The 14,558-nt window shown below is 38.3% G+C and overlaps 1 protein-coding gene across 6 annotated transcripts in view; it reads left to right on the plus strand.

Annotated features, from left to right (window-relative positions):
- cacna1ia (calcium voltage-gated channel subunit alpha1 Ia) overlaps positions 1 to 14,558 on the plus strand; it is a 195,658-nt gene that overhangs the window by 122,508 nt on the left and 58,592 nt on the right. For all 6 annotated transcript variants that reach the window (XM_005946876.3, XM_014329075.2, XM_042213936.1 and 3 more), the window contains exons 6-8: positions 1,558 to 1,717; positions 10,681 to 11,029; positions 11,423 to 11,515. In XM_005946876.3, coding sequence (XP_005946938.1) covers positions 1,558 to 1,717; positions 10,681 to 11,029; positions 11,423 to 11,515 — 602 coding nt within the window. The remainder of the gene's footprint in view (positions 1 to 1,557; positions 1,718 to 10,680; positions 11,030 to 11,422; positions 11,516 to 14,558) is intronic.

Below are 14,558 nucleotides of genomic sequence, written 5' to 3' on the forward strand. Positions count from 1 at the left end.
TATATATATATATATATTTATTATTGAATTACTTCCAAAGATTTGTAAAGGTATAAATATATCTGCAATGAAGTGTTTATTATACGATATATTTGTGAAACATAGACATTTAAAAACAAATACATGACAGACTCCGGTTACAAACCATGTAAAACCATGAAAAACTGCAAAAGGATCACAAAGAAAGACATGTAACATGTAATATTTTCTTTAGGACATCATTTAAGACATAGTGCCTAGAATTAAGTTCATTAGTTGCATTTACAAGTCAAAATTTAAAGTCATGTGTGAAAGGAAGTATACCATCTTTCACTAGCTGGACCCACATCCTCGTTTTATGTTTGGCAGCGTTTAAGTAGGTAAAGGTGAATGGCTTGGATGTGAATTGAGCTGCGGTTTGGGGAAGGGGACTGGCAGCGGCTCCCAGGCCTGACAGATCCACATGTACTAAATAGAAGTGAAGGAGTTAAAGAATTGAAATGGGGAGGCAGGGTGAGGCACATAAATGAGAATGAAAAGCTTGTAGAACTGGGGGAACATATATAGATAAGAACCGGAAGGAGCGTGTTTGGAGTCGTGGTGCTGCTCCTGTAATTCTGATGTGTAATCTCCAATTAAATTATGATGTTTTGCATATAATAGCATAATAAAAATATTACTAGATCTTAACATTAGAAAACATAAAACTTCAGATGGATGACAGTGCATGCATATTGCAACATATCATTATTTAGTTTAAAAAAAAAAACATGCAGTAATTCCAAAATGCAGAAGCAGTGTGTGGAAAAACACTTACCATTAAAAGGGTAATTAAGCCAAATGCATTTGATTAACTGATCATTAGTGTGAGCAGCTCAATGAAAGTAGAAGTTTTGGCAGTTTGGTTTGGAGGATTTAGGTGTGTGAAAGCAAAGGAGGAAAGATCAGCAACGATCTTAGAGAAAAATGGTCAAATGGTCTGGCCTCAAGGTCATGCAATGCTCAGGGAATTTGCTAAAATCGTACATCTCAGGCTCTGCAGGTCACAGTTGGCATGTTAAATGTTAAAGTTCACAACAGTATAATTAGAAAAAGCCTGAACCAGTATGGCTTGCTTGGAAGGGCTGGTAGAAGAAAGCTTCTTCTCTCTAAAAAGAAATGCAGCACAGCTTAGGTTTGCAAAGCTGCATCTGTGCCGGTAACCTCAATCAGCGGAAGCAACGTTGTAAAGAACTCACACAGAAAAACATTACTTTCATGAGCTATTTAAAGATGGGATGTGCAGTTTTCACACGCTCCTTCTGGACTTTGGTTTACTTTTTGGTAACTAAAAAATGACCTGCTCTAGTATGTTATGCACAGTTATTTATCTGAGTGTGGATTTTAATAATTTTAGAACATTATTTTTATGTTGTGATATGTAAACCCTTAGAATTGACAAAGGGTATCTTTTCTTTTTCATTTCAGATGATTATCAATGCAAAGTACCATCCATACAAAGAATAAAATGCCTTTTTAACAAGTGCTGCAAGACTGTGATAATCTGTTACTGGTTAATTCTTCTCCTGCTTTACATAGGTATGCGTATCCTGGTGAACCTGCTGCTAGACACTCTACCCATGCTGGGAAATGTGCTGTTGCTGTGCTTCTTCGTCTTCTTCATCTTCGGGATCATCGGGGTGCAGCTGTGGGCGGGGCTCCTGAGAAACCGTTGCTACCCTGAGGAAAACTTCACTGTGTGAGTTAAATTGTGCATCTGCATGTGTTTACGGTTGTGTGTGTATAGTGTGAAGAAACTGGACTGTGCTTATTGACAGATATGACAGTGATTTGGCCCAGCATCAACCCGCATTGCTTTCTACTTTCAAGTGATGCTTGTGAAAAATCCATTTCACGCATACTAGCAAAATAATCCCAATTTCATGGCTTTCATACAAGATAAATGAAATTTTTAATTTACTATATACATTATCATAAATCTTTCCTACAGTCATTTTGCTTTCAAGTTAGGAAACAACTGTAACAGTAGTTGTCCCACTTTGCCGCTGAGAAGGTGATTAGGTCCCAGCTGCATGCCTCAATATTCATGACCCTGTATGACAGCATCTCCCACTGTGTCTATGGCTGTGTGAGTGACATTTACCAGTGATCAGCAGTGTTTGATTTCATTTTCTTGGTTTCCTCTTTTATGCTGGCATCAGCGTATTAGGTACACACTTCTGATGTGTGTGTTCTAAGGTATACAATATATAACCCTTTATGGCCGGTCGGAGCGGGCACACTCCGTTTTGCATAATTATTTTTAAAGCCCAGTAGAATTGCAACCACATGAACTAGCACAATAATTTTTTTGCATATGAAACCGGAGGAGTTGTACTTCCGTCTTATCCATTCAGCTTGTCCTAGGTCACGGCTTCCTTCCACATATGGCTTTGCAAAAATTGCGAAAAAAGCATTTGCAGCAACAAAAACATAATATTCCAAAAAACACGCTTTGCCGATCTTTCCTACATTGGAATAAACGTCAGCACGATCTATCTGATGTCCACCAGTACCTGCCCGAAACCGGAAGTGACGTCACTTTCACGGAAAATGTAGTTTTTTCCTATAGGGCTGTACTGCCTCTGCTATGGTTGGGCAGTCAGCTAAACTCCTTCCCCACATCAAGACTCTGATGACACGATTCCCGGTTCACAGGTTTATTGACACAGGGAAAAGTGAAACTGTAACAAACAGTACAAGGCATAATCACTGTACTTATTCACCATGTACATATATAGCAATGAAAATATATTAACCCAGTTTTTTAATATGTCAACATGCAATGTTCATATGAATTACTTCCCTTTTTAAGTCAAATACAAACATCAAATTACAATTTTAACAAGTCTTGCTATAATGAATGCCTCCAATTTGTTTGTCGTTCCCCTTTAACTAGCTCCATAAGCGATTGCTAGCGTAAACTGCATAAGATTGGTTTTATCATTAAACTTACAGAAAAATGAACTTACTTGAAATAAAGTGGTCTATACATGCACATAAAATATAAAACAAGTCTATACATACCCACATACCAAAGGCATAGGATGTATGTGGATGCCACTGGATTTATCTGGCTAAGGCCACCATGCGGCACATGCCTTCTCCTTAATTCACAGACTTACTTCCTGTTTACCGACGACATCATGTCCTATTACAGACTACAGGTTTTAAGGTGGCACCAGAGAGTTACAATTGCATATTTAAACATTTACCAAACCCAAGAAAACAGTCTACCTTAAAAACTTTTGATATCAGAACAAGGGCATTTACAAAGATATGCTGGTGTTTTTTAAATTAATGTTTGAGTTTATGCCTTTCTGTATAGTTTCTGGGATGCTTAGATCTCAAATTACACTTTTGGAAATAGTTTATTTTGATGCACATGCTGTTTTTTTGCAAATTTGCATTTCCTGCAGTACATAAAAATTGGTGTATCTTAACAATAAAACTATGAAGACACTCAAAATAAATTTCCTGTGGTTGGAAACTATTTTGTGCAACTTTTTTGCATTTACAGTTTTGAGGGATAAGCCTCTAAAATTTCTCTGACTAGAAATGTTTCAATTTTTTATAGTTTAATGCACTTTTTTGCAATTTATGTAGTTACTATGGACTTAATGCATACATATTATTATAATTTGGGATATAATGGTTGTATTGATGTATAGCAACTTAAAATATCTCAAAAATGGTACTACAGCATCTAAAAATATAAATATAAGCTCTGGCGGACTTGGTTCAATGGTAGGTCTTAAAGGGATAAGTCATGTATACCAGATGGAGTCTCTTTGTATTGTCTCTTGTTATGATGGCACAGTATTTACCAGTGGCATGTCTCACTTGATTAACTGATCATCAACAACTGTGAACTCTATAAAAACAGAAGTTTGATAAGACTAGATTAAAGTGGAGATGTTTGGCCATAACATATACACACAGCACCATGTTTGATTAAATGATATCAATACAGACACCTCATGACAAGTATTCTAGGGTCAAATATGAGGCCATCTGTCTGACAGCTAAAGCTAAATGACAGTGATCCTGAGCATAGCAGCAACCCTTTGACAGAAAGGCTGAAAGAGAAAAGAATCAAGTTTTTGCACTGGACCAGTCAAACTTCAATGAATCAAAACATCGTAAAGAAAAATGGGCCTGAAAATATTCCACAACAATGTGACAGAGTGATAAAATCATAAAGAGAAAAATTACTTGGCGCTATTGCTACTCAAGGTTGTTCTACAAGCTTTAATAATGGGTTGTACATCATTTTTCACACTTGGCTTAAGTTTTGTTAAATAAGTATGTTAATGTTCATCTCATGTCGCATTTGCCTAAATTTAAGATCTGGTAAGAACTAGATCATTTTTCATTATTTCCTGATATGTAATACTTTGGAATTGGCAAAGGGTGTATTTTCTTTTACCATGGCTGTACTTGCCAGTACACACTTGACTCCCACACATTTGCTGATTATGCAACAGCAGATTTTTAGCAGTCAGAGTGTTGCTTATTTTTAAACCAAACTATTATTTTGCATATTTTTTTAGAGTGGTGTATTAACATATTATTCAGGTTGATCAGAGTGCTTGAGTGTTTAATTAGAAAGGTCTTAGTGTGTTAGCGCTTAAGGACTATTATGCTAAATAAAGGTCTGATATTAATTCTTTGAGAGGTTATAATGAAGTGGGCAGTCAAGTGCAGCATTCAGTTTACTGTTTTGCTCCTTTTCTCTTTTGATTTCAACATTTCTTTGTGATTTGTTTTGCTTTATTCATACAATCTTGGCACGTGTTTGAATTTCAGCCCGTATCAGCCAGCTTACCTTCTTGATTAAATTCCATTATCTTCTGCTGTTTTTAATAACAACGATGTCATTGCCCCCAAGATTCCAAACTACCGTAGATATATTGTGCCATATGGCCACAGAGAGACAAGACAATTTTTTGCACATGCACGTTGTATAAACCTCCTCACCTGATTAGGCTTTGTCTGCCACATGTTTATGACCACAGTATCTCACAGTTGCACTTAAATGGTAAATGGCCTGTATTTATATAGCGCTTTACTAGTCCCTAATGACCCCAAAGCGCTTTACATATCCAGTCATCCACCCATTCACACACATATTCACACACTGGTGATGGCAAGCTGTAGCCACAGCCACCCTGGGGCGCACTGATAGAGGCGAGGCTGCCGGACACTGGCGCCACCGGGCCCTCTGACCACCACCAGTAGGCAACGGGTGAAGTGTCTTGCCCAAGGACACACTGTCCAAGCCGGGGCTCGAACCGGCAACCTTCCGATTACAAGGCGAACTCCCAACTCTTGAGCCACAATTGCCCCTTAATTCAGTTTCTGTAAACTGTCACTCTTTCCTGCTACTCTTTAGCCTTCCCGCCACCTTGTGCTCCATTGGCAGGTGTGTTCTCAGTGTGATGCTTGGTTTTCATGTGCCACGCTGTGCAAAGTCACCAGCAGGGGGTAACACACTTCATTCATGCCTCACTACTCTGACAGTGCTCTGTGTCTTTTTCTTCCTTTTCTTGCTTTCAAGTATTTATCCAGTTAGCAACACACCTATTTGAATTACTTTGACAAACTCTTTCCATTCTGTCCTCTATGTCCTCTGTTGTAAGTCCCTTTCCCCCAGTTGTGGAGTATTAACTCTACTGGTACTGTAAGCCACTGTGTCAGCGCATAAGTTAAAACTTTGTTGTGCCACCCAATCAATGCATGGTTTGTATGCGACTCTCAGTGGGAAGGCCACTGTTTCTATTGATCACGCGTGTGCCGTTTGCACGTGTGTGTGGTTTGTGGTGGAGTTAAAAGGAGATATTCGGCCGCCATATATGTCAGTAGTATCTGTCTTGCTATTGACTGCAGGATAGAGGGCAAGGACAAGAGAATTAAAGAGGAGAGAGCAGGATGAGAGAAATGAGAGAGGATTGGGAAATAGGAGATTGTTAAAGGGAGAAGAAAGGATTATAGGAAGGGCAGAGGGAAAATACAAAAAAATTGAGAAAGAAACCATAAAAACAAGAAATAAACAGCATAAAGAGCTTGTGAACATGGAAAAGAAATCAGGAAAAATACAGCATGATTTTGAAAAGAAGGAATTTTCCATATTTCCTTATTATTAACCAAAGTTTTCCACATTGTTTAACTGCCCAGTGAATTTATAGAAATGCCAGTAGTATTCCTTTTAAAATAAAGCAGATAAATTACTGGCAGAAAAATGACAATGAAAGGTCGTATGGCAAGGTTTCACTCAGTGCATATAGCATGCTCTGGTTGCATGTGAGAAAACAACTGTGACTGCATTGCATGCAGTTGGTGTTTAGCTAACCTTTTCCTGTTAGAAGAGTAAAATGCGAGAAGCAAACAGGGAAACTGAAGTGACGCATATAGACGGAGCAGCGAGTAAACGGTATAGGTCGGGAGGCAGTGAATGTGTTTGTTCAGTAATTGATCTGCTGATGGAAAGGGACTATTTTTATCCTTCTCAGACCCAGACCTTTGCATGAGCGTCCACACCCTGCCCTCAATTACTCCACAGCCAAGTCAAAACACATGCAACTGCAAAACCTGAGTGTGTTAATGCTTTTTCAACCTACCTATATTTTAAACTGGATGATTATCCGCTCTCTTTCAGGTGCATTCCCTGGTTTTCTGCTTTTAGTCATTTGATTGAAATTAACAAGTTATTTTTCCTCTTTTTTGGCACTTGTTTTTAAAATAACCACATTCATGCAAAACTGAATTGATGGCCAAGATTTTATTTAAATTAAGCCACTTGGGAAGATTTGGCATGCTTTTTCATAACAAGTATGATAAACATGTTAGGAAATGATCAGGTGCTTCAGATGGTGACAATCGAAGAGTCACAATTTTGAAATAATACCATTAAGTCTGACAGAAACCAAAGATAACACTCTCCTACTCATTAGAGTCGCTTTCCAGGGGGTAATGGCGCATGTAGTTTACATGTGTAATAATTGTACATGCATGAGCAGATACTTGCCACGCAGTCTAATTGTCTTCCTTGTTGCCTTTGTCTCGGACTACTAATTATACAGCTGGTTCTATCAGGACATCCAAAAGCAATCTTAATCAATACAAAATGAAAGAGCAGCGATCCTGCTCTCTAAATAAAAACAGAGATAGGATTACATAAGCTGCAATGCCTGTCAACGTGATGACATTTCAGCCAACAAGTACTAAGTAATCATTACTACATTGTTGCCAAAACCCTTTTTTAACTCCTACATATGCAAAGTTTGATGGCTGCATAGTTGTGATTCTGTCATGTTGGCAAACAGACAGACAAGCAGATATAAACACCCACCGAAGTACTGCTTTTTTAGGCAGCTCCTGCTTCAATAGGTGCCTTCAGTACCACATTTTGCCATGATGACACACACACACACAAGGTGACAACAATACAAGCTACTATTCATACAACAAACAGTAAGTGGACACATTCGTTTCAGAGCTCCCCTTCCATGACTTCTTTGCACTCATTAAAATCCTATTTCTAAAAACATCTGAGCATCTGAGAAAGTGATGCATGATTATCTCCACCTATCACAGCCCTGGTCAAATGAGGTCCCTGTTTTTAGCAAGGTAGTCAGGGCAACAGTGCAGAGCTGTCTCTGCTTCAAATAGCAAACCTCACTTGTTATTTTTGCTTTGTCAAGACCAGACCAATTATTTATCCAGAGAGCCTTGGAATAAGGTTAATGCTACCCTGCTAAGATATTTGGATCTTATTTCAGTATAAAATAAAGGAAAACTCAGGTTTCTTTTTTTTAATGATATTTGTACAACTTTCTGTAATATCTGCAAACAAACTGAGTTTTGTGCTGTCACCATAAAAGTGTAGTGGCAGGAGAATATTACTGAAATTATGTTATTTCTGTTTTTTATGAAAACAAAATGAATATTGACAAATTAAAAAGGGTTGTTTTGGCATGTATTGTTTTCAATAACCCTTTTTTCAAAGCTCCCATGTTCAGGTTCAGTAAATTAGTCACTGAATCAACTGTCTTAACTTCAAACATGGAGTTTCATTATTATATAACAGTCAAGCCAGGTTAATTTTGAACAAGTTCCAGAAACTCCTTAAAAACTGTCTATACCAAATTTTGAACTGCAGGTCTGCATTGGAAGCACATATGGTGCATAATCAATGAATGCTTAATACTTACTTAATGCTTCAGAAAGCAGGAATAAAACTCTACTATTCACACAATGGTAATATCCTGTTTCACCCACGATATGAAGCCTAGATTTAATGAAAATATCAAAAAAGGAAAAAAAATTTTTATTTGTTTTAAATAACCATGTATAACCATTAAAGACATAAAATATTGTTTGCATGTCAAAGTATCCTTGGCCAAGATAAGAGTGCGAGCTTATGAATGAATGTTAGTTCGTCATTACGCGCAGAACCTGTGATCTCTCATATAGTCGCCTCGATGTGGCTCATTCACATAAAAGGCAGCTGACCACTAAGTTAAGTGAATGGCCTTGAAATTTATATACCACTGACTGCTGCGCTGTAGATGTACTGTGACATCTTTGTGCCTGTTCATGGTCTTTTTCCTTACTATATTTATGTGTACATTTCTCTCTTGTTGTTCATTTCTGTTGGTTGTGAGAATATATGTCTCAGCGCGCCACGGTCGCTGCACATGTGAGTGCTCCCCAGATGGGGATGGCTCTACTTGTGTTGCTATTTGCTACGCAGCAGCAAACGATGCAGTTTAAACCGTAGGATATAATGGGTTTCAGAGAGCAGCGGTGCCATTGTCATATAGTATGTGAAAGGAGATTTGCTGTTTCGCTGTTTCAAGATACCATCAGGATCGTTCAGAGACCACCAGGCGCCTGTCTCTGTGGGAACCTGAGTGAATGTGGCGATAACACAGACACTTCTCGTGACAGTGTCAATTTCCCCCTTGCACTGTGTCACCACTGTCCCATCAATTATACACATCATCATGGCTTGTACAGTTTTAAGATTTCCTAAAACCACCTGGAACAACCTTACTGTTCAGAAATTTTGAGCACCTGTACAAAAGTATTTTAAGTTCAGGCTAACAGAATTTTTACTGCTGTCACATGCCAAAATATGTCAAATTAGATCCAAACAGTATGTAAGGTTTAAGTAAATTCATACTTTTGTAACTACACTGTGCTCAAAATAAATAAAGACAAATGTAGGATGGATATAACATGATATGCTGTGTCAATAAAAAAGAACAAAAATGTGGAACCAAAATTAAATAGCTTCAAAATGAGTGTACTGGTGTCATTTCAAGTAAGTAAAGATGCAAAATAGCACCTGAAGGTGGCAAATATTATGATCACAGTCTCCAAAACTGATAAATGGCACTTCGCTTGTTTAATTATCTCATGATGTGATTTGTACCTTCTGACTGGTAGTGCTGTGATTGGTAGACATACTGTAGTGAAAAGGCAAGTGGCAAAAACAATGTCTTGGAAAAGGTGCTTTGTCTAATTTTGCAGGGCATGAAGCAAAATGCACTGAGATCTTTTTATATATATATCGTCCTCTCATTTCTGATGTTTACAGGCTTTTAAATCACAAGTCTTCAAATATATAAAATGTTTAGTCCTCAAAATGTTTGTGTTGATAGTTCAGCAGAGAATTGTTAAAGTGCATCCTCCATGATTTCTCAAACAACAGCAGAACTGAATTGAAGATTATCACTGTTTTCTGTTATGGAGAAAAACAGCTTTGTCATTTTATTTTTGTAAAATAAAGCAAGGATGCTCGCCTTATATAAACTATTATATCATTTTAAAACTATTTGTGTATCATGCTTTGTCTTGAGTTTGTTGGGTGAAAACATATGCTAATACTGTGAATCATCTTTTGTATTCTTATTTTAGCTACATCAGCCACCCCTACTCCACCAAACAGGAGAAATCGCAATAAAAACAGAAAACACAGATACTGCTGTAAGGATTTAGTAACTACTCAAACTGCAAACCCAATAAATAAAAAGCAAACAAAGTTAATTGTCATTATCTGGTTTCTGTATTCATGCCAGTGAAATCCAGTAGCAGCTAACAAACAGTTAATAACCACTTCTGCTGGAAAACTAAAGGTGAAAGGACAATTTTTCACACACTTCTCCAAAATTATGCACAAAAAAAGGATATTATGTAATTCCTAACATCATTTCTTTTGGTAATATCCTGGCAACACATGTTCCAACCCTCCCTACCACACCTGTCAGCACAGCTACTGCAGCAGCTTCAAGCACTGTCTGCTAGGTGTCTGCCAGGTGTGACCTCTATAGATATACTGTACATATCAGCTAAAGCTCTTATTAATCCAATCATCCAAGGTTGTAAGCTTTTTTTGTCTGAACTGGAAAGAAATTAGTGAAAAGACACAACCATGTGTGTATATATTTGTGACTGTGTGCAGTAGAGAGAAGGAAAGCAAGGGAGTATTTCCTGTGATACCATGCTTGCCTTAAGTCATCACTTAATACCCCCCCCCCCACCCCCCCCCCCCCCCCCCCCCGTCCACCTCTTGGTACAGTGCTCATGTACAATTTTATGTATTGGGATAAAATACCATAAACATCTTACCTTTGTTATTATTTGTTCTTTCTCCAGCCCATCAGGTATGACCCTGCCTGCGCCATACTACCGGCCAGAGGAAGATGATGAACGACCCTTCATCTGCTCCCTGGCTTCCGATAATGGCATAATGTCATGTACTGACGTGCCAGCGAGACGCGAAGGAGGACGCATATGCTGCCTGGATAAGGAGGACGCTCTCCACAGACAGGCGCTGGGCCTGAGTCCTGAGCCTCTGGCTAACAGTAGTGGTGCTGGTGAAGCAATAGGGCTATGCATAAACTGGAACCAATATTACACTCGGTGCCACACTGGGAGTACTAACCCCCACAAAGGTGCCATCAACTTTGACAACATTGTCTACGCCTGGATTGTAATTTTCCAGGTAGGTTTGCGTGCTAAGGGTAATGAGTAGTAATAATAACCTTCTTTTTGGAATGTGGTTATTTGGTGCTGATGATTCAGTGTTCTTTTGTTCATTTATTTGTTTTTAATTAGATATCTGCATTCTTTTTTTGCACCTAAGAAGCATTTACTTGTCTATTTTCCTTGGTTTTCCTATTACTTATTTTTCTTAACTCCATGTTATTTTTTAAATAAAAAATCGCTGGTTTTATATATGTATTTATTTATGTAGAGGAGTTTCAAGGTGATAAAAAACTGTCCTTCACTAGTAGATAAATATGTGGCAAAGTCTTTTAAAAAAATTATATAATGCTAAGCAAACCCTGGAGCACAAATTGCAAATGTTAACTTTGAGTCAAATCTTTCCTCCTAGGTGATCACTCTAGAGGGCTGGGTTGAGATAATGTATTATGTTATGGATGCCCACTCCTTCTACAACTTCATCTACTTCATCTTACTCATCATTGTAAGTACTTTCTACTAACATTCTAGTGTATCACATGTTTAATTATTATAAACGTTTGGATAAACTATAGAAAAAGACAGGCTATTGCCTCCTAGTGTGCGTATATTGCTACATTTATATGTCAGTAAACACCCTCTGAGTGATTAATTGAATTGTTTTTGAGTGAGAAGTAGAAAAATGCAAGTAAAAAAACAAGTACAAGTTGATGGACTGCTGAAAAAAACACAAAAAATCAAGTGCCGAAAGGGAAAAGTTATCATGTGCATGCTCTGTGCAAAAGTTATATGGGAAATACAGTGTCAGCAACACAATGAGGGTTGGATTGTTTGTGCTGCATTCACATGCTTTTGACTGCCTGTAAACTCTGTTCATTCCCACTGTGTCAGTACAATAGACAGTGCCACAGAAGTCACAGATTTTACACTTTCCCATCAGCAGGTGAACAGTAAAAGAAAGACAAAATAAGATCAGGAAGATAACATGGCAGAAGAAAGGAGATGAGAAACTTTGTAGTGCTGATACTTTCTAAAAGTAATGGAAGTCTTCTGCTAAGTGGAAGGTTGATGGTTCAATCCCTGGCTCTTCTGACCTGTTTCTTTGGGCAAGATGCTGAAACCTGAGTTAAACCTGATGTAGTCAGATGTTTGTGAATGGGTTATTGATGCGTATAGTATGCACTTTGAGTTCCAGGCGTGATTAGAAGAGCAGTTTCAATCGTTAAAAAATGTTACTATGAGAAAGATCTTATAACACTTGCTGTACATGTAAAAAGATGTATAATCAGAGGGAAGGGAAATGTTTTGGGGGTATTTGAATTTTAATCCTGCGTCCAATTCTTTGTTATTGCTGATGTGATTGCTGACTAAAGTCCATCCACTGTGGCAGATGAGACCTCAGGCTGGCATTGTCAGTGCAAGAATCACCTTTTTGCGAGATATGGATGTGGTGTCACATTACAGCATAATCGCTTTTTCCTGGTTTGTACTAACCCACTGTCTAGAGTCTCATATCACATACCCCTCTTGTTCCAATTACATTAAGGGCCAACAGATGATTACATCATCGCACTGATTTGCAGTCAGAGTTCATGCCCAAACTGCTGCAATCTGGCACTAAGAACTGACCAAACAAAACAAGCTCCTTTGTTTTCGGGTTCAGTATGACAGCTACAGAGATTAAGAGATATCGTCTAACTGCTCTAGACAGACTGCTCCCTTTGTGGTGCAAATGCCCAAATAGTTTTGGTGTAACTAACTGACGCAAATGTGTTGCTCCTTTTGAGCTTCCTTGCAAAGCTCCAGTCTGTTTGGCAGCCACCCAACATTTTTAAGTGATGCCGTGGAAGCATTGCTGACACCATGAGAAATTTTCAGCCACACACTTCAATGGGCCCTTATTGTGCTCTACACACAGTCAGGGTCACCTTGAATGCTTTCATTCTTTTCCTTTGTAGTCCTTCCATTTACTGTCTTTTACTCATCAAACTCTCACTCCCTCATCCACCCCATCTCTCCGTCTGTTGTGTCATTATGACGTTGTAGCACCCCACGCTTTAAAGTCTGTTAATCAGTCATGTAAGTGTGTGGTTTGGGGTACAAAACTGAGAGACAAAAAGAAGTTTAACCTCCACAGTGTCAAACACACAGTCTCATCTTTGTCTGTTTGAAACTTGATATACTGTCAAGTGTGGAACCCAAAGTAGCTATATCAGAGTGAACTGAGGGGGAGTAAGTGTATAAGAGCTAATCACTCCCGAGAGGGCGTTTATTAGGCAGCTACCTGTGTGTATATGAAAAAAGTCTTACCAATATATATGTGATGAATCCAGCATAGGAGCGCATACAGTTGTAGTTACATACATTTCCAAACAACAACAGAGTCCAAGATCATCAGTTTTAACATGTTTCAATAAGTACAAGTTATTCAAATGTGTCACCACTTTCACAAAGTCTGGAATAAGACCAAACCTGTCACCCTCTGATGAGACAAAATATATTAAGATGTTCAGGACCAACCCACCAAGGCTCAAACCTGCCATGAACTAGAAACTGCTAGAACACCAGCATTACTGTCAACATTTAAGGAACCTTTACATAATCATGGACTGAGAGGGTGCTGACCAAGAACAAAGGCCCTGCTCCAAAATCAACATGTTCTAGCGTGACTGACATTTCAGCTACCCACATAGATAAGACAAATTCCTTCTAGAGAAAAGTTTTATGATAACATGAGGCAAAGATTGAGCAATTTAGCCACACTGACAATTTTGGAGAAGTATGGTGAAGTATTCAAACCTAAGAAGACCGTACCAACTGTCTAGCATGGTGGTGGTAACATCATGTTTAGCTGTCAGTGGTACTGATACATTGCACAAATTGGATCAGTGGATTACCTTCAATCTTTTTAACTTAACCTTAAATCCACAGCTACACAATTACAATTTGTACCCAGGTGTGTACACACAGGATGTTCCAACAGGAGAATGATCACATAGATGCGGTAAAACAGATGGATAAGGAAGGCAAACAAAAGAGCTTCTGAAATGTTCTTTCCAAAGCTCCAACATCAACAGTAATGAAAATTTGTCCAAGATGGGTTAATACCAGTAAACCAACCAGTTCAAATGAACTCTTTCAATCCTGCCAAGAAGAGTGGTCTAATATCCAACCTTAACTATGCCAGACTCTTCTTGATTACTACCAAAAGCATGAAGTCGAGGTGTCGAGGACCCCATGTGTATTAGAAAAAATCTAAAATAAATTCAAACTTGTGCACCCAATTCTAGTTTTTTTAAGTTCTTCCATTCTGCAAAAAAGAGCAGAAATCATTAAAAGAAATCATTAAAAGATCCAAATTATCATGACATTCATGCCCAGGATGAGTGTGTGCAAACTTCTGCCTACAGCTGTATATGCAATCTGTTATAAGCTAAGCCCATCTAAGTGGTGACGTGTGTGTGATCACACATGCTTTTGTCTATGTGAATATGTATGTGTTTGAGTGTGTGTGTGTGTGTGTGTGTGTGTGTGTGTGTGTGTGTGTG

The sequence above is a fragment of the Haplochromis burtoni genome, unplaced genomic scaffold, assembly GCF_018398535.1.
Source record: "Haplochromis burtoni strain Fernald_Lab_line unplaced genomic scaffold, NCSU_Asbu1 Contig_498, whole genome shotgun sequence".
NCBI lineage: Eukaryota > Metazoa > Chordata > Actinopteri > Cichliformes > Cichlidae > Haplochromis > Haplochromis burtoni.